The sequence below is a fragment of the Nyctibius grandis genome, chromosome 7, assembly GCF_013368605.1.
Source record: "Nyctibius grandis isolate bNycGra1 chromosome 7, bNycGra1.pri, whole genome shotgun sequence".
Taxonomy (NCBI): domain Eukaryota; kingdom Metazoa; phylum Chordata; class Aves; order Nyctibiiformes; family Nyctibiidae; genus Nyctibius; species Nyctibius grandis.
This window is the reverse complement of record NC_090664.1, coordinates 8,190,778-8,210,962: the sequence shown is the minus strand read 5'-3', so window position 1 is coordinate 8,210,962 and position 20,185 is coordinate 8,190,778. Positions and strand designations below refer to the sequence as shown.

Here is a 20,185-nt window from a genome sequence, read left to right as displayed (position 1 = left end):
TAAAATCACATACTGTTGAATATGCTTGACTGGTAAATATAAAAACAGTAAAATACAACAAATTATATAAACTAGGGAAGACTGTGGTTGTTCTGTATGAAAAGATGCGGTTAGAGTGACATATACAGAAGAGGAGTATTTCTGAAAGTGTAATCACTGGTCCCTTGGGAGCTCCTGATTTGCTGCTGCTTTTGAAGATGGGGGGAAAAAAAAGAAAAAAAAAAAAAAAAAAAAAGGAGTTTTCCATCTTAGAATCTCATTAAGGTTTCTGTGACAAAATTTAAACCAAATTCAAGTTTTTGTGTCAGATTGACTCAACCATACTATAATTAATTCAGAAAAGATATCCAAGCTGTTTGAAGCTAAGTTCACAGCACACATGAGTACACAGCATCAAAGTTTTGAAGGCAGGGGATTTTGCTCTAGACAAGATTTACTGAGATGGTCCTCATTCCTAGGAGTATAACTCATTGAACATGAACACAAACTTGTTCAACAGGGATACAATGAAGGATCAGAAGGTAATTTTCTTCCAAAAATAATTATAAGAACATCCAAATGCTTTCTACTTCTATCAGAAAAAAAAAATCCAACATTTATATGAATGAATACTACATAACTGTGGACTGTCATGATGTTCAGGTGATCTATTCACAGTGTTGATAAGACATTAATAGCATCTCATTTCAGCAGTCAGGTCTGATTTGTTTGGCATCACAGTCTCTAGAAAAGCTATCTGCTTCTTACGTTCTTAAGAAGCTGAGAATAATTGGACATTTACTACAAAAAGGTAAGTAAAAAACATAACAGAAAGGTAGGATCCACTGAAGACGTACACACAAACTTTAAACACTCATATTATGCAGCTTGTGGGACTGGACATAAAAGAAACATTTCTTTTTAAATTATTTATTCAAATTAAACTTTTGTTCTCCAGACATAAAATTTAGTACCCAGCAGAGTTGTAAGATCTGCTGCCAGTTCTGTCACTAATGCCTGTGTTATGTACATCACAAATAGGCTGCTTTTTTGTTAATTGGGGAGCATAAGGCCCTTGATGCATGTAAAATTGAGTGCTCTTATCCCAAGAGGTAACTGACAATACAGTAGAGTACAGTGCTAAGGCCATCTGACAGACATTCATTTTGTAAACAGCTTTGTTGATGGCAAACACTAGTTCTTCCCAGCTGTTTGTTAGTGATCAATTGTTGCAGGTTATTACCCCTACAATCGTGTGTGAGCGCGCGTGCGTGAGACAGAGCAAGGATGAGAGTACTCCTCAGTCTCCCCTGACAAGCTGCGCAAAGCTGATTTAAACTGTTCAAAGGGGCAGCCTGCATCAACCCGTCTGATTTTGACTGAAAGAGATTCACATGCTCAAATGATCCTTCCAGCTGGAAGACCTGGGGAGGGATGGAGGTGGAGGTAATACAGTGACTTCACGGAGTATGCATTTCAAATATTTCTGTCCCCAGCTGTGCATATATTAAACACCTAACTTGCATCTTTTCATATGGATCTAAGCATTTTTGCTGATACAGCCTTTCAATATGCCAGTTGTGTAATACTTGCAAGCACAACGTTCCATAAGAAAAAAAAATCTTAAATAAACCAAGACTGTAATAAGATAAAGTCACATTGTCTGAATTGACTATTAGTGCTGTTAAGTACACTTTATAGTAGCTTTTCAGCTAGACCTTTTTCCCCATATGTCAGAGATATATTAGAGATGGCAGTCCATTTTATAAAGCATAGTAATTCTACATCATGTTATAGTTCAGGTCAGATCCTGACACACCCTATTTCATCCCTTACAAGGTGCCAACTAAAATTGCCAACTAAAATAAGATCTCTTGGTTTTGTCAGACAGAAGTTAGATGATGCTTAGGACATTTTCCAAACAGCAGGTTTTAATGATCTGCATAAGGAACGAGAATATCTAACAGGACACCTTACTCTGAGAGGCAAGTCTTTAAAACCTCCTCTAAAACTAGCCTGAGATATTTGTGGCTGTTGCTTCACAGCTACATGGAAAAACTTCTGCTTGCATGTTATGAAATTAATATATAGTATAATAGTTTTTTGAAAAATAAAGGCTGCATGAAAGTACTCAAATTAATGGCAAAAACTAGACAAAAGTTCTTCACTAGATTAAATCTGTTATTTTGTTAGATTACGAATTCTTTGCGTTCAGCAAGATTCAGAGTCAGTAAAGATTCAATAAAGACTTTCGACTTACTCCTCAGAAAGATCAAGCCTGCGACAATTACCATGTGATAAAATACAGGGGGGAATTATATCCTGGTCTTAACTTAGAACTAGAAATTCTTCTAAAGAGATTGCCATTTAATAATAGACTTCCTGTCACAAAAGATTATCTCTGTTTATCTACTTCAAATATCTTAAAGTGCTTCTGCTTTGGCATCAACTTTCCCTCTAACCAAAATCCTTGATAAATTTTAACAGTAGCTTGAAACAATGAAGTAATATCCCCAGCATTTTCTAAAAATAATATGCTCTGCAACAGATTAAACGCAGAATCACTGCTTCCACCTAGGGATTCAGGATAGCAATAGATATTCTACAGAATGGTGGCATCAGGGCATATTTGATAGGGCTCCTCTGTTTTATGTGAAGAAACACTTTTTCTGGTTCAGAGAAAAAGCTAGTATGTCAAATGGTTTTTAGGGTTGCCCATAGTTTTCAGTACAATAGTGCCCACTTCGAGATGGAACCAACATGCAGTTGCTACCTGTAAATAGCTGAGATTTGCTCACAATCTTGGCTCTGCTCTGTTTGAACTAGGCTTGTCCTCTGCCTTTGTTCATCAACATTTTTAGAAAGAGAGAACTGACTAGGCTTAATGAAGACTGTGCTTTAAGGGAGGGACTTCAGAAGTAGGTTACAAAAAGTGAAGTCTGGATCTATACTGGATCAGAGTAAAAGCAGCTCTGATGGGAAGACCAGAGGAATTAAGATGTGTGAAACTGGACTGTCAACAAATTACGCAAGAACTGCAGAGAAGCTGCAAGAAGTAGACACCAGAAATGAGAGATGTATACAATTAAGTTTAAAGACAAGCAATTTCATGGCAAGTAGAGGTCGAACATTTTGCACAACTTGGCCTGCCAGAATACTGTGCTGAACTGCAATAGTGGGCTACAACTCAGCCTGCGAGACTGGGCATCACAGGCAGCATCAACACTGGCTGTCTTGATGGAACTGAACTAGGAAGTTACTGCCAAGAGTGGTCATTTACTGCCTTCTGGATGTGTTACTGTCGCTGGTTACAAGCACAACCATATGCACACCTTTCATGAACACGGGTTTTCTTGCAGGGGGCTAGGCAGAGCCCCCAGTCAGTTCTTGCGCTCAGTCCAGACTGAGTATCTCTGTATTCAGGTTGATCCTATAATGCACAGGCTCAGTCTGAGTGACTGCCTGACCCATAGCCTGGGCAGGCAAAATCTTGTAAGCAATGCTGTTCTTTCCATATCTTCTGTCAAAACCCCTAAACCTGCCTTGATAATCTGCTTCCTTTGAGTACTGTATCTGCCTTTTCCTTACCTTGCTTATGACTTTTCCTCACAGTATAGACAACATACTGCCACTAAATTCACCTTCTTGTGTTGCTGTTTGAACCACATGTCCTCTGAACTCAACAACATTCAATGTAATTTCTAAAGAAAATGCATAGTAAGTAACCGTTTGAGTGTGTTTTCCTTGTAAGAGAAACAACGGCACAAAACCACACTTCACGTCACTCTGGGTTGGGTGGTGGGATCAAAATATACAATATCCGTCTGTGTTTGAAAAAGACGCAGCTAGTTTATTCAGCAAAAATGTGTATTAGAAAGACTGTTGTGCCATCATGGATAATTTTACCATTTTTTCAATCTTTATAACACATATAATAGCAGTAGTTTTGTTGTCATCCAGGGAAATAAGTCATATTTCATGGCTGTATTCTTGGCTAAAAAGCTGTATGTCACAATCTGGGCGTGTTAGCTAGGAAACACGATCTTTTAAAAGTGTGAATAAACCCATTAACAACACTTTACTGGATTTTTGCCAAGTCTCAGATGAATAGGAGTGAGACATTTTTGAGTAAGCAACCTGCAATATGATAAGCAAAGAAGGAATGGCCCTCACTATAAGACAAGTTGAAACTAGATGGATGCTAATGAAACAAGAATTTTCCACCCTTTTTTCCTTATCTTTCACAGGTGGTGGTAAGGGGGCTGGGGAGGAAATCTTCCCAGTTTTTTACAATCTCCTAAAGGACAGAAAAGAGCTTTAGACTTTATGAAGATATTCTATTTCTTTCCCTATTCCTCTTAAAAATTCAGAGAAAAACACATATCTTATTCCTCAAACCAAAAAGAAGGAACAGCTAGCTGATGCAGTATCTTCTAACTGTGGAGACATCTGCGGAAACCTTTAAATCCTCAACGTTTATCAAGTTAAGGCCTCTTTAAATGAAAAGTTACACTGATTTGCTTAAAACTCAGATCTGAAATCCACCACATGTGCTTGAGCACAGGTCTTTGCTGACACACTCGTCTTCATAAAACCCTTCTTACATAAGTATAAATCTTGGTTGAATTAGAAAAAAGCTTAAATGAGACAAATAATTTTTTTTTAAAAGGGTGGATAGACAAGTTCGTACCACATCTATGAAATATTTTTTTTTTTTAAAAAATCTAATGGTATCATCCAGTGAGCGTCTACATTTTTGTCAGAGCAGCTTAAATAACCGCTGTCCCTCAGCAGGAGGTTTAAACTGCAAATCAATCAGGTTCCCCCAACAGCTGACTTGCAAAAACTGACTATGTGCAGATATATTGCTATAAAATGTAAATACTTATGGATACAAATATACACATAATTAGTTACCGTATCAAATCTACAAGGCATTGACCAAATGCTGTAGGAAAAACCTACTAGTTAAGGAGTGGTAACTCGCCTAAATAATGAGAACACACTCACCTGAATATATACTGCCTTAAGATGGTGGAAAATCCATGTGTAGACATGGATCTACACATGGGTTTAGTCTTCAAAAGACATTTACCTATAGAAATGAATTCTTAAATACAAAATGCACATAAAAATACAACTTACAGTGTTTGGAAAAATTAAGCTAAACAATATTATAAAATTAGACCCTGAATAGCAAAAGAGAACATCAGACTATAAAGACTACATATAAATGTTGTATTTTAGGTAAATTTGAAAAATAAAAAAATATTTAGGTGGAAAAAAACAAACATCACAGGAAAAGTTTCAAGTAATATAGACATTTGTATACAAATTTGAGCTTTCAAAAGGCTTTAAAAATGTAATTAACTTCAGTTTCTCCATTATGATATAATAACCTTTCTGCTTTAAACAGAAAATTATTTTAAAGTTAAATTGTCCACAGTTTAAACAGATTATTTTGTGAGATGAATACATTTATTCAGTCCACAGTTTTCTTGAAAATAACTCAGAAGAGGAAAATATCTGGCTGTCTGGGAGATACAACAACTATTGAAAACATCTAAAACAGAACAAAAACCCCAAACCATTCTTTAAACCAATGAAAAACCTCAGATTTCATTTCTCTGTCCACTACATAGATCTGGTCCTGCCAAAACTGGTGCTTGCTTTCAGCAATCGACAAAATGAACTTCTTTCAGTAGGATCAAATAAGTGCATTTGAAAAAGACCATTACTCCTATGACACAGTAACGATTGATGTAGTTTATTTTGTGTATAGTACTTTGTACCTTTGCTACTTTACGCTTACCTCAACTGGCAGTGATACATTGCTGAGACTGTTCTAACAGCTAGAACAGAAAATACATGAAAGCTCTACAACCTATGGCATAGTAACTGTATTCAAACTGTGTCTCTCTTCAAACATATAGTTACGTTTTTAATTTCATCCCTTAACGTCATCTTTTAGCTTCCTAATTACATCTGACAAGCTACACAGGGATATCATCATAATTAGATTTTAATTTATATCTGTCACATTTAAACAGTTTGTGTCATCAATAGTTAACTTGTAGCTAATACGATAGCTACGCTTCTACCTAGGCATTCATTTTCTCTCAAACTGACAAATCCACTAGTTCTAATATATATGATTGGGGTTGCACTTCAGGGGAGTGATAATATAACGTCTAACACACTTAAATTAGACTGCAGGAAAAGCAGCACCTAGAATGTAGCAAGACTACAATCTCTAGAGGGGAGGAGAAACTATCATTTTTACAGATAAGCGGGTAAAAAGGAGCATGAGGCTTTGCAGATTTCTTCCATTTTCCCAGTCCTGAGTTTATCATTAGGAAACCTTGGATACCCACATCCTCAGATACAAAAATGAATGCCTTACATTTTAACATAAAAATTTCATTTTTCAAATTACTTTTCTGCTTCCAAACATTATCAGTCAGTGTAATTGCTCAGCCAAAACCTTAAGTCTTAGTTTTGTCTAGGAATTGGATAGGCATAAAAAACGTCTATTATGGCTGGCATATTAGAAATAAAAAGACAATCTAAATTTTGAAATAGCTATATTTATTGAATTAACTTCCCACCATTAAACTAAGCTGATCAGTTATATCATCAGATTTCTGCATAGGGCCTCTCTGACTAGAATATCATGGAATGAAAAGATTTTGAACATTTTTTGTTATTACTCCTTTCTCTTCCATCAATTAGGTGTTAAAATGAGATATCTTAGGTAGTTTAATCAGGCAGCTATGCTGCAAGATGATCTACTTGGCTGGCCACCTGGATAGTAGCAGGAAGCCTACTCCAGCCACAGAAAAAAGGCCAGTTCTCTTTTACACTACAGTGCTAGCGAGACAAGATATAACAACCTGTTGAGCCTTTATTAACTTATTTTACCCTTTGAAGTCTTAGTAAGCATGCTGTGACATTTTGCGCCTCGTGGGTACGGCTCTCAACAACAACAGGCTCGGTTCTACTTGAATGGCATAACTGTTTCTCACAGCAATTACCGCTCCTATTTTCATCCTTTTCAGATGGCTGTATTGTTGAATATCACAGGATAACACAGGTTATTTTTTCCTCAAAGACTTCACTACTATCATGCTATTTTGACATGATTCCCACTTATCTTTTATGATACCAGACTTCTAAATTTACCCATGTGTTGCTATACACTTCCACCTGAGCGACTGGCTTTTTGGGTCAGAAAAACATGTCTTAATACTGTTAAAAAACATTCTGAACTTCACAACATCATAGAAAAGCCTTCAGACTCAACCACCACTGATTTCTCATATAGGCTAGAACTCAAATGAACATAGTGACACACAACTACTATCTTTAGGTGTTCAGGAGAGAGATCTCTGTGCTCAAGAGCTTAAACTAATTACTACAGTAGTGGCAGGGAGCTGTGAAAGGCTTATGTGCTGCACAGCAGAGGCTGTAAGTGTACACCTCCTAACCGAGGGACTTTCCCTGTCACATCCGAATGATACAGAAGCAACATCTGCAACTACTACTCAGACAAGGATGATACAAGTTTGTCTGCATTTATTTTATGTATTTTAAAATCATTTCTTACTTTACATTTTTCTTAACTAAGAGCATTTTGTTTCTAAACATTGATTAAATACAGAGAAAAACATATTTAGGTTTTTAGCCATACTGATTTCCCCGAATGTGTTCTCCTTGCCACTCTTTCCATCCAGAATCACAATGTGTTTGCATGTGAACCAAGCTATACATTTGCTTAGAGTGCTGTGCAATAAGCAGGTATAAAGCACTGGCATGAAAAAATGTATTTTCTATCTTTGGTCACTGAACAAATATTCCTATATGGTATTCTGCAAAAGTTTTGCAGAAAGCTCCTGTCTCCTAGGAATAAATAGGGGGTACTAAGAAATGAGTGAATGGCTTCAGAACTAGTCTGAATGTGCGTCTGATTTCTTCACAGACTGTCTGTGGTTTGGGAGGGTTCTTCGTTTGGGTGTTTTTTGTTTTTTGTTTTTTCTTTTTTTAAGGGCATATTAGTTTAATTAACGTATTCTATAGGATTTTATAACTACTGCCTTTCCCTTGCAAGTAGACTTCTCCTCTGAGTAAAATCCATGGTCCTTGATCACTGTCTTAGAGTGAGTTAGTTTCTCCCATCTTGAAAGAAAATCCTGCAACTTTGAAGCCAGCTACTCCAACAACTCACTTGTATTCCTAAAATCAAAGTGCCATGCAATGTCACACCAACACCTTCTCAGTGTTTTACAGTAGTTCAGACTACTGCTGCATAGATGGGTGCAGCAGAGAGGAAGATCTGAGTTGCCAAGTTAGTACTGCCTAATTTCATAAACACTGACAATTTAGCAGGTGAGAGCGAGCTGGCTAGGAAGCTAGAAGCTGTTCTTAAAAAGTGTGCTATGAGCAGCACAAACAAACATCTTTTGGAGACTGAAGCTGAAATACAATTATCTGTGAAGAAGTGAAACGTCAAAGAATATCCTCCAAAGATTTAGGGAAGTGAGAAACCTTTGGGATCTATCTAGAGAGCTCAGAACTCATTGTCATTTACCTATCATTATGTTAAAGATCTGTGTATGTAAAAGACTGACACAATTTTTTTTAAGAAAAAGGTTAAAGTTGGATGTTGGTCTCATGAGTGCCACTTTTTGGGTATGCAATATTTAACAGACTTGAACAATATGACACATAAAGACATTTGAAATCTAATTAATCTCTTGACATTTGACTAAAAGTCAAAGCAGTGGACCACAAGATGAATAAGGATACCTCACCCATGAAGGTCGATCTTTCTTTCATGAGGTGCAAATGAGTTATGATCTGCCTACAAAGTTTATTGCAAATCTCCTCCTTTTTAATAACTGTCCCTGCTTTAAGCACCTACCATGCTTTCTTAATATGATATTGGATATAATAACTGCTGTAGATGACATTCTGCATTTCTGCTAAAGGTTCTTCCTTAGGAACTTCAGTTTTCACACAAACTGCTTGAAGTACCATGTACTACTAATAGCTGTTGCATTTTTAAAACTAGTCTTCAGGTTCTTCCTTATTGTTCTAAGTGTTAAACCCCACAATTTCACTTTTACTTTAGTTCCCAAGATTCAAAAGCATTAACACATAAGGAATAAAGTTTAGGATTTGCCATACCATACAATGGAAATTGTTTTTAAACGTCCTAGTATCTCTGTTTACACTGCTAGTGGTGGTTACTTCAGGATAGTAACCAAATACAGGATCACAGCACTAGAGCCTGGAAAAGGTCATTCAATTCAGCATGACAGGACTGAACTTTATATATACACATCAACTCCTTATAAGACCATCCAGAAAAAAATTTTATAAACCATTTATGGTGTATAATGAGATACCAAAAAAAGCTAAAAATGTAAACTCATTAGTAAGTAATACTGGGCTGCAAACAATTTACTAGATCAGCTTTGAATTACAGTGGAAACCTTTCCTAAAGACAGAATTACTTGGAATTACTTTTATAAATTCTGAAAATAGTTGCTTATATAAATGTAATAAGTTTGAGGCATTATCAGGAATACATAGCTGCAGACAGACTATCAGAAGTTATCCATTGTAGCCTTATTTTCTAACAATCTGCATTGTTCAGTTCTGCAGAATGAGGATCCAGAAGAAGCAGCTAAAGCCTTTGAAACACATTTCTCTACACTCTAATATACTATGTCCAAACTCTTCCTGGAAGAAAAATGCACATGATGTAACAGTTAGAATGAAGAATTTCCTTGCCTTTGAGTATGACCGAGGGACAAAGAGGACTCAGAGTCTGAAAGCACTACTAACTGCACGCAATTAAGATGATTCAACATTTTCTATTTTTAATTTGTGTAAACTACCTGTAAAACAAACAAACAAACCCAGAAACACAACAAGAAAAGAAACAAAGGTAACAAGAAGTCTGAAACAAAAGCAAAATAAAGAGTTTATGTATCTGTGAGTTGTACTGGAGTACTGTTTTACTACATTAAGTACTGTGATACATTTGGCTATTTATTACTTATCACTTTCCACATAATTAAGCAGTCTTGCATACTAACACCACTCACTTATCAAGCAGACAAACCCGACTTTGTGGTTCATATTAGGCCTAAATTTGTCACTGTGTCAATGCTTGTCAATAGATACAACATGTCTAATACAGACAATATGTCTTTCCAGTAGACTGCCCTAATGACTACAGAAACAGATGATTATCTACTGTACTCCTACAACATCTACTTAAGAGCTGATGATTCTAGCATCTAGAACTGGGTGTTCATTTCAAAGTCTACAAATGCTAATCCTTTTAATATGAGCAAGTAACATATAGTGGTGGTTTCATGGCCAGTAAAAGTAATAATACCCCATTTCCTACAGATTTGCATCCTACATCCCTGCCTATCTACATGGTAATAACTCTCCATCTTTGTCACCAATGACTCCCTCTCCTTATTTCTGAAACCTTAACACTGCCCCGTCCTATATCACCCAACTATAAGCATGTGCTATAGTGGGAGTTGCTCCTATGCACTGACTGTCCTGTGGAATCATTGCATAGGTACCCTCCTCAGCCACTGACACACACTGTTGAACTCAGTGGTTACAAACCTAAAACAAGATAGGTTTCCTATGTTGCAGATATCCTAAAAATCAAATGGGAAGTGAATACAAAAAAAAGGCCAGGGGAAACACAGCAATATTAATAGATTTTTACAGGTCTACTAGTACATCTCAGGATACTATACAAGAGTGTAAGTTTATGCTTTATAAATTAATTTAAGAAATGCTAAGGGAAATAGAATCACAGAATCAATCAGGTTATAAGAGACCTCTGGGACCATCAAGTCCAACCATTGCCCTGACACCAACATGTCAACTAGACCATGGCACTAAGTGCCATGTCCAGTCTTTTCTTAAACACAGCCAGAGATGGTGACTCCACCACCTCCCTGGGCAGCCCATTCCAATGTCTAATAACCCTTTCTGAGAGAAAGGCTTCCTAATGTCTAACCTGAACCTCCCCTGGCGAAGCTTGAGGCTATGTCCTCTTGTCCTGTCGCTAGTTGCCTGGGAGAAGAGGCCGACTCCCACTTCACTACAACCTCCCTTCAGGTAGTTGTAGACTGCACTAAGGTCACCTCTGAGCCTCCTCTTCTCCAGGCTAAACAACCCCAGCTCCCTCAGCCGTACCTCGTAGGTCAGACCCTCCAGACCCTTCACCAGCTTGGTCGCCCTCCTCTGGACTTGCTCCAACACCTCAACATCTTTCTTGAAGTGCGGGGCCCAGATCTGGACACAGTATTCAAGGTGTGGCCTCACCAGTGCCGAGTACAGAGGGACGATCGCTTCCCTAGACGGGCTGGCTACACTATTCCTAATAGAGGCCAGGATGTTATTGGCCTTCTTGGCCACCTGGGCACACTGCTGGCTCATGTTTAGCCGGCTGTTGATCACAGACGAGAAGGTTTCATCTCCATCAGTAAAAGCTATTCTAATCCAGGATATAAACTCAGACCACTCAGCTCCACTTTGGTCATGCCTTACCTTTATGACAAAAGAAGAAAACCAGTTCTAAAATGATGCTCCTCTCACACTTACATTCCTTATTTCCTACCTGAAGGGGAAATGACACCTTTTGGATTTTTACAACCTGATTTCTCTATGGATGGTCCAAGATAATGGGTTGCAAACTTCATGGTTTTAAAAATTTTATAACTTGGAAAATTTAGGTACTAAAATTCCTTTCTTTCTGTGAAGTTTATATATTTTTGTTTGTTTGTTTCATGCATGTCATGTGTTGCAGTGCTCCATTTGCTATACATTAGCCAGGAACACATAACTGATAAGCCCATACTATTGGCTAAGCTATGGCACTAACTTCGATCTCCTTTCCTCAGCTACCAATTATTATAGAACTAATACATACTTTGTATATTTGGACCTCTATGCTCTGTCAAGTTAAAATTGTCCAATGATTTCAAATACGGGAAAGGGAGGAAAGTGAGAGACTGACATACAGAAGGCAAGAGAGAATGTTTCACATTTTTAGAAGACTACACTAAAAATCACCACTATTGTCTTGGCTTTTTAGCATCTCACCTTACCTTTTCACAAGAGACCATATATTAATCCTTACTTAATTCCAGCCTCAGTAATTAAACTGAATCATATTATTCCCCTCTGATTATTAAGTGGAATTTGTCATTAATGTTAACAGAACAAATTTTTAATAGCTGATAACACAGCAGAGGCCATTTTAAATCCCCTCTGTGACTCTCGTTTCATATGTTACTCTCCATTTCACCTTTAAACATTACAAGTGGTTATCATTACATGTCTGATGTATTGTCACGCAAAAGGACACAGTTCAGGGGAGAGACAAATTATTATTAGGCAATCCACCCTATACGCAGGGTTGCTGAAACGCATAACCGTATCATTGTAATTAATATGAAATCACAGAAGGAGTAATGAGGCAAGTGCCATCATGCAAGATTTCCTCGAGAAAGGGGAAAGTTCAACATGTAAGCTGCAACCCATTAAAAAAACAAAAATCTCTGTCATCTAATACAACTCCTTTGAGCAGAAGAGAGTTCTGAAGGCTAACAGGGACAGAAGGAAACAGTGACGAGGGTCTCTGAATGATCTGTCTGCAAAAATACTGCTTCTTGGCAGCTGAAGAAAGGTATACACAGAATCGGAAAGAAATCCTCATTGCTAACATCTGGTCTCTTGGAAACCAAAAAACTTGACAGGACTGTCCCCCTAAGCTGAGTTCCTTATAATGTTTAGCAAGTATTTAAACTTTTTAATTTCGAAAGCTCCATATATATATGAATTAAGTATCGCACTGTAATGGGGAAATAAGGGAAACTGATGACCTATAATACTCTGTCTTCAGCATTTTTTTTTAAGACAGAAGAACAGCTCATGAATGTTGAATGCCTTCATTAACAGCCTGGACATAGAGTGTTAATAGGACAGAATAACATGCACCTTCAGCAAGTTTGAAGATGACATTGAAATGAGGCAAGCGGTTGATGTGATGAAGGGTTGTGCCAACATTCAGAAAGAGCTCAAGAAATGGGCTGCCAGAAGCCTCTCAAATAAACCTCCATTTGCTGTACATTAGCCAGGAACAGCTAACCGATAAGCCCACACTATTGCCTAAGCTATAGCACTAACGTCCATCTCTCTCCTTTCCTCAGCTATTGATTATTATAGAACTAATAACTAATAATATAAGTAAACACATATTTATATAAATATATAAATAACTAAAATAACAATAACCAATAACTTCCATCTCTCCTATTCTATTTAAAGCTCTTAAATAAACAAAGGCAAATACAATGTTCTGCACTTGGGAAGGAATAACTTCATGTAATAGTACAAGTAAAGGCTGGAAGTACACACTATATGGCCCATCCTCCTAAACATCGTGGTTGCCCTTCTCTGGACTTGCCCCTGTCTGTCAATGTCTGTCTTGTAGTTTGGAGCCCAAAACTGGACACAGAATTCCAGATGCAATCTCACAAGTGCCAAATAGAGGAGAATAATCACTTTCCTCAATCTTTCAGTTATCCTTTCTTATGGCAACCCTGATGTGCCTTTATTGCTGCAAGGGCACACTGCTGACTCATGTTCAGCTTTTCCATTTGGACTCCAGGATCCTTTTCTGCAAAAGGGAGCTTAGTGTCCATTTTACTAGATCATGTTATTCTACATCACACAAAAATAATTTAAAAATTACAAAGTTGAACATCAAAGTGAGTGGCAGAGGAAGTTTAAGGTATTTTCTTGTAGGGAACACTACATATATTTACAGTTGGTAATGAAAAGGATAAAAAGCTCTCCCGTTTGTATGGAATAACTTTTCTCCCTTTTTCATTCAAAGAAAATCTTACAGTCTATAATTACAAGATCAATACCTTCATAACATTCTTGCAAATCAAATTTCAGAAGTTCTTTACTTGACAATTAGGCCCTTAATCAATAAAGCACTGGCCAAAATCCAGGTTTCCAGCACCCTGAAGATTAGTCAACGGGTAAAAGGGATGAGAGAAGATGGGAACATTTTACTTGAGAGAAATTAGTTTTGGCTGCTGTGCTGTTTTTCCTAGTCAGGATGCTGAAGTTCAGCGAGCCCAAGTTAGTGTTATCCAGTCACTAATAGTCTGAAAATATTACTGGAGTCATTTATGACACAGCACAAGGAAAAGATAAAAGCCTTCAATAATGTTTCTATCCCACTTCCTTAATTTGGAAACTAGCATGATGGAAGAGATGCATTTTATTTTTGGAGCAGATGAGAAGTGAAAGAGCACTGATTTACTACCAGCAGCATAAAAAGGACACGGGAGTTTGCTCTGTGAGACAATAAAGAGGAGATATTTAGGAAATGGATGCAGTTTTCCTATGTTGTTAAATAGTTTTGCACCTGATTTGCCATGTAGAAAGGCAGAGCATATTACTTCGAGTAAGGCATGTCAATTACGTGGTTACAGTGCTTGCGGGACTTGAGCTAACTTCTTTGCACACCATTGTGCAGTTTTAACAAGTTATCCTGTTGCAGCTCAGGTCAGTGCCAGCTTAGGATTTTGCCCAACACAAAGCAGATGTGCCCAAAGATAGTAAAAGCAGCACTTAGATCTAAATCCCAAGAAACCCCAAGCAATTCCAAGTGTGATAGGCAGTTTGCTGAGAAATAACCAAAGAATCAGAATCCTGTGAACCACCCCTCTCCAATTTAGTAATATTTTCCTCCTCTTCCTTTTCTTCCAGCCCTATTCTCACACCACTAACTTCAGAGGGATCAGTTTCAAACAGAGGAGAGGAGCATGTTATTAGCTACAATGTCACGTTCCGGTTCGTCTCCTGAATGATGGCATTGTCCATTCAATCCCTTCAGGGTAAAAAGGACCATGAATTCAGGTCTCCCACTTTCTGGGTGAATGCTTTAACTGCTAAGGTAATTATGAGAACGAGGGCATGACCACTACTGCAAATCTTGATGGGAGTTTTAGGCTGGTATGTGTTCTGATTTCCTCCCCCCCGCCCCCCCCCCGCATATCTAATGCAGATCCAATTCTTGCTAATTTGCTCATCACCATCAGTGTTTGTACTTCAATCATATTATGTCTCATCTGGTTCCTCCTCTGATGTGATTATATAGAAAAGCTACACTGATGAAGTTTCTCCCTCACACCATACCCAGTCTTTTCCTAGAGACTTTGAAAAGTTTTTCTCTCAACTCTTGGCTTCACAAGAGACTTAGCTGTGTCTTCACTGTCTCTCTATGCAAATTTCTTCTTTTTCCTTCTGGAGTATGCTATATACTGCTATGCCAGTAGTCTACATCTTTGATTTATTCTATACAAATGGTAGAAATAATAGTGTAGATCTGTATAGCTGGATGTCACTCACTCATTAAGGATAAACAAAATGTGTATATTTCTAAAGAAGTTTTAAAATTTATACCGGTTTCCAACAGCAGAAACTTTCTCTTCATTTTGTAAACTAGAACCAATTTCTAAATAAAAGGAGCTTCAATAACAAAATATAGTGAAATGAACACATGGAATCATTTGTATACTAAGACTTCATAGTCAATTTGGGCTCCACTCCATTAGTCTGCATCACTGGACTGGAACAGAAGCTATTTTTTTAAAAAGTGCAGAAATATTGTACAACTTATTGTTTCACAGGTTTAAGCGGTGAAAAAAGGAAGAACTTGCAGAGGCTCTCTCTGCCTGCACTCTGCACTGTTAAGGTCAGAGCTCTAGCCCACTCCTTTCCAAAGCCATTACACAGAATCACACAGAATCAGCCAGGTTGGAAGAGACCTCTGGGATCATTGAGTCCAACCGTTGCCCTGACACCACCATGTCAACTAGACCATGGCATTAAGTGCCATGTCCAGTCTTTTCTTAAACACAGCCAGAGATGGTGACTCCACCACCTCCCTGGGCAGCCCATTCCAATGGCCCTTTCTGAGAAGAAATGCTTCCTAATGTCCAACCTGAACCTCCCCTGGTGAAGCCTGAGGCTATGTCCTCTTGTCCTATCGCTAGTTGCCTGGGAGAAGAGGCTGACTCCCACTTCACTACAACCACCCTTCAGGTAGTTGTAGACTACACTAAGGTCACCTCTGAGCCTCCTCTTCTCCAGGCTAAACAACCCCAGCTCTCTCAACCGTTCCTCATAGGTCAGACCCTCCAGACCCTTCACCAGCTTGGTCGCCCTCCTCTGGACTCGCTCCAACACCTCAACATCTTTCTTGAAGTGCGGGGCCCAGATCTGGACACAGTATTCAAGGTGCGGCCTCACCAGTGCCGAGTATAGAGGGGTGATCGCTTCCCTAGACTGGGGAAGTGATCGTCACAGGCATATTCTTCACAGGCATAACGTCACATTCTTCACAGGCATAACGTAACTTTCGGTCAGTAATTCTTTTGTAACCATATTTTCTTGAAGGAACAGCTTTCTAAAAGTTAAATTTATAATCAAACCAGTAAGGGAAGTAGATGAAGTGATGAGGAGTACCACTCAGTTACAATGCAATTATCTAACAACCACTATAGAATATAAATACATAGAAGTCTACAGTTTCACATGGTGCCAGATATTACAACAGGCTGAGAAACGTCTACAGTAAGGAAAATAACTAAAGATAAAGATGACATACCTGCTTCAAACAGTAACATCATGTTCGTGCTTTTGTTAGCAACCATGTTATTCAGTAAGGCGACTACAGTCTGCATTGTATTCCCAAGTATACTGTCTCGGTGATCCTGTAAAAACAACAGAAAAAATCCAAAATAAAAATAACCTACTTTTCCTTTTGCAAGGTTAGAAGACAACTATTCCCTTCCAAAAATGCAGTAATAGAAAAGCAATACTCTCTCAATCCCTTAAAGCTCAACATTTAAAATACTGGAAAACCAGCCAAATATCTTAGTAGAGAATATCAGGGAGCCAAATCTAAAATCTTGGATCAAAATTTCTCCCATGTTCTTTTGAACTGAAAGAGTTCCTAGTTAGGTCTAAAATTTTAGGACTTTTAGAAATGGCATCGAGCTTTATCACCCTAATCTCTATATATTCAGAACCAGGGGCATTTCCCTTGTATGGTTTTTTTTATTTATTTATTAATGGTATTAAATTTTACTCTTTTCAGTTTCAGCTTGATAACCCACAGTAAGTTGTAAAATCTATTTGTTGGTTTTGTTTGTATACTTTCATAAGTATAAAATTAATTTCACATGCACATTAAAGACCTATTTCTGTATGGAATTGCATCACTCTTATGCTGTCTGTCTTATGCTTGATGATTGCTCCAGTGTTTTTTCACAATTTTCCGAGACTATACTGATAAGAGGAAGGCATCAGGGTTTATAAAGAAATTTATTTTCCTCTGTTATAGTTAAACACTTGCACACTCAACCTGAAAAGGGTGGATAAGGCAGTGCAATCAAAATATTTATTTATTCATGCTAGTGGCAGTAATAACTCTGTTAACTTCCAAGCAGCCAAAATAGGAGAAGCTTTTCCAAATCTGAGTCTAGATATAAATATAAGCCTGAATACATTTCAAATCTCCCTAGAAGGTTCAGGAAATATTTTGTCCAATTTTTCAGACTCAAAGCCAAACATATAACCAAAGTGAAAATAACAACATTAAGAAAAAAACTGTCATATTTTACATGTTGTAGACTTTTCACGTGCACCTAGGTGACTTCCATGCTTCCCTTTCCATCAAATCTCTCAATATACTGACATCACTTAAAAACTTCACTGCCACAGAATACACCACCTATTCTCATCCATCTCGTCTGACAGCAGACCTTTGACAAAGGTTAAATTTAAAGTTGAACAAGACAAAAGATTATTGGTCTGAAGTTGGGCCAAGTATTTCAGATGACAAAAATTACTTCAGCCCTTGAATACAGTCAAAGGAACACTCTCCCTGAAAGTTCCTTTAGGAGATGAGCACCAGTGGCCAAGAACAGTTTCTTTTCTACACCTCTTTGCTCAGGTATTTATGACCTTCTGTCTCAGATGTATACTTGAAAACAACAGGAGCAATCTACCCAATCTTACTGACCATCTAAATACCATAGCTGGTGCAGAATCAGGCTTCTTGATTGTTAAGCAGCAGCAATCATAAATAACATATTTTACTATTCTTCCAAGAATTCACTTCAAGTCAACCTATGAATGGCATTCAGAGTGATATCTCTAGTTTATAAGTCACTTTTTGTGTTGGGCCAGGACTAAGCCATCAGCACTGCATTTAGGATAATGTCCTGGTTTGGCCCAAACCAGGCCAATTAGTCTTAGAGAAACCAAGGTCACTGCTAAATTCCTCACTGCTTACGAGTGAAGAGCCGAAGGGGGGTCGCACCTGCAGGGAGGAGCAGACAGGGCAGGTGACCCAAGATTGACCGAGGTATTTCATCCCATACATGTCATTCTCACTTCCCTATTTATCACTAACCCACTGGCTCCTGGAGGCTTTGCCAATTTTCCAGTTAAAAGCCTGCAGGTGTGATGGCAGGGAGAGCTACTGCATTTTCCCCTCTGCCCATGCTGGGGGGGAGCAACTCTGCCTGAGGAGGATTTCCAAGCTCTTGATCTTGGTTTTGTATATATTTGTATATATTTGATTATTTCTATTATTCTTATTATACTCTTTTTCATTACTATAGTTTATTAAAACTGTTTTAATTTTCTAACCCATAAGTCTCTCTCCCTTTTCCCTTTCCCTTTCCCTTAGGGTGGGGGGGGGGCGGGGAGAGGGTTAACAGAGAGCATCTGCCACCGGGTTAATAGCCGGCCCAGCTTTAAACCGTGACAGATAAGCTGCACTATTTGAATCCCTTCCCAGAAACATCATATAACTGGTTGCAAGAAACTCTCAAGCGAGACACTCCTGATTTTTATTTCTGGACTAGTCTGATAAAAATTCAACATACTGTGAAATGCACCTTCAATGCCACTTTGGAAAGTCCTCTGTTACAGTGGTATAAAGGGTCACACTATGGGAAGAACAAATGTTTTCCTTTAAACATTTAACTATTGAAGGAAAGGTTTTGACAGGTAGAGGCTCAGATGGTTGCTTGGAGAGCATTAATTTCTGTTTCTGCACTCAAAAACTAAAATTAAATGCTCTTATTTCCTGTAAATATCATGAAATATACATGTTAAGGCATAATATATTAACAGATAAGGAAATATATAAACATACACAGCCTCCTATTCAACTTCAGGCTGTATAAATTTTCTATTCGCACTAGAGCACTTTAAACTGGATCATAAGCAGAAGAGACAAGGAAGAGTGGCTCACAGCCTTTTGAAGGACTGTAGTTTCCTACCAAACCCTAAAAAACTATATATCCAAGAGCTCCGAAGTTCTATTTACTTTACATAGCACTTTGAGATGTCATTTATGGTTTCTGTAGAGAGTACAATAAATATCTGTTCCTCTAAAGGTTTAAAATACAGCCTGATAAATTTAAAAGCAATGTTGGAAAGTATAACCACTGCGTTCTTCAAAAGATAAGGTAACCAATACAAAAAAGAGTTACCATAAAGCCATGGTACTAAAAATAAATCTGAAGTTATTTCCTACAGATAGCTGAAGGGTAAGAACAGCATTTTTTCAAAAGATCAACAACGTGTTTATCTGGTAGTCTATCATCACAGTATCTTATTAAGTCTCCTAAAGAACATTTAGACAACAATACATTAAATAGTAAGAATGACTATTTGTGTTATTGAAGATGATACATACACTGAGAATATAAAAATCAATAAAAGCAAAAAAACTCTGCAAGTGTCAAAACGAGAGCTGACTCAAATGTTTTCTTTGCAAGTACAACATTTCTATTACTGCCCCATATATTTGAAGTAAACATCTTCTAGTAGAATTCCCTTTTGAGATATGCAATTACAAGAGAAACGGGTAGTTGCTTACGATAACAATCTTTTGCATTCACCAGGTTAGTAACACTATAACGAAGCTATCTTTGCTTTTAATGGAATCAATTATACTATACAATCCTCTACTGAAAGACTAGCTTTGGTGCTTTTACTTATATCAAAGCATATGTAACAAAACTTATCTTACCCTAAACACATATAAACCAGAATTCAAGAT

General features: G+C 37.7%; 1 protein-coding gene across 1 annotated transcript in view; it reads right to left on the bottom strand.

The window, feature by feature from the left end:
* The window catches only part of LOC137665761 (serine/threonine-protein kinase ULK4-like), a 253,270-nt gene that overhangs the window by 86,564 nt on the left and 146,521 nt on the right, over positions 1 to 20,185 (bottom strand). Inside the window, 1 exon segment of the mRNA XM_068405143.1 lies at positions 16,712 to 16,817. Coding sequence (XP_068261244.1) covers positions 16,712 to 16,817 — 106 coding nt within the window.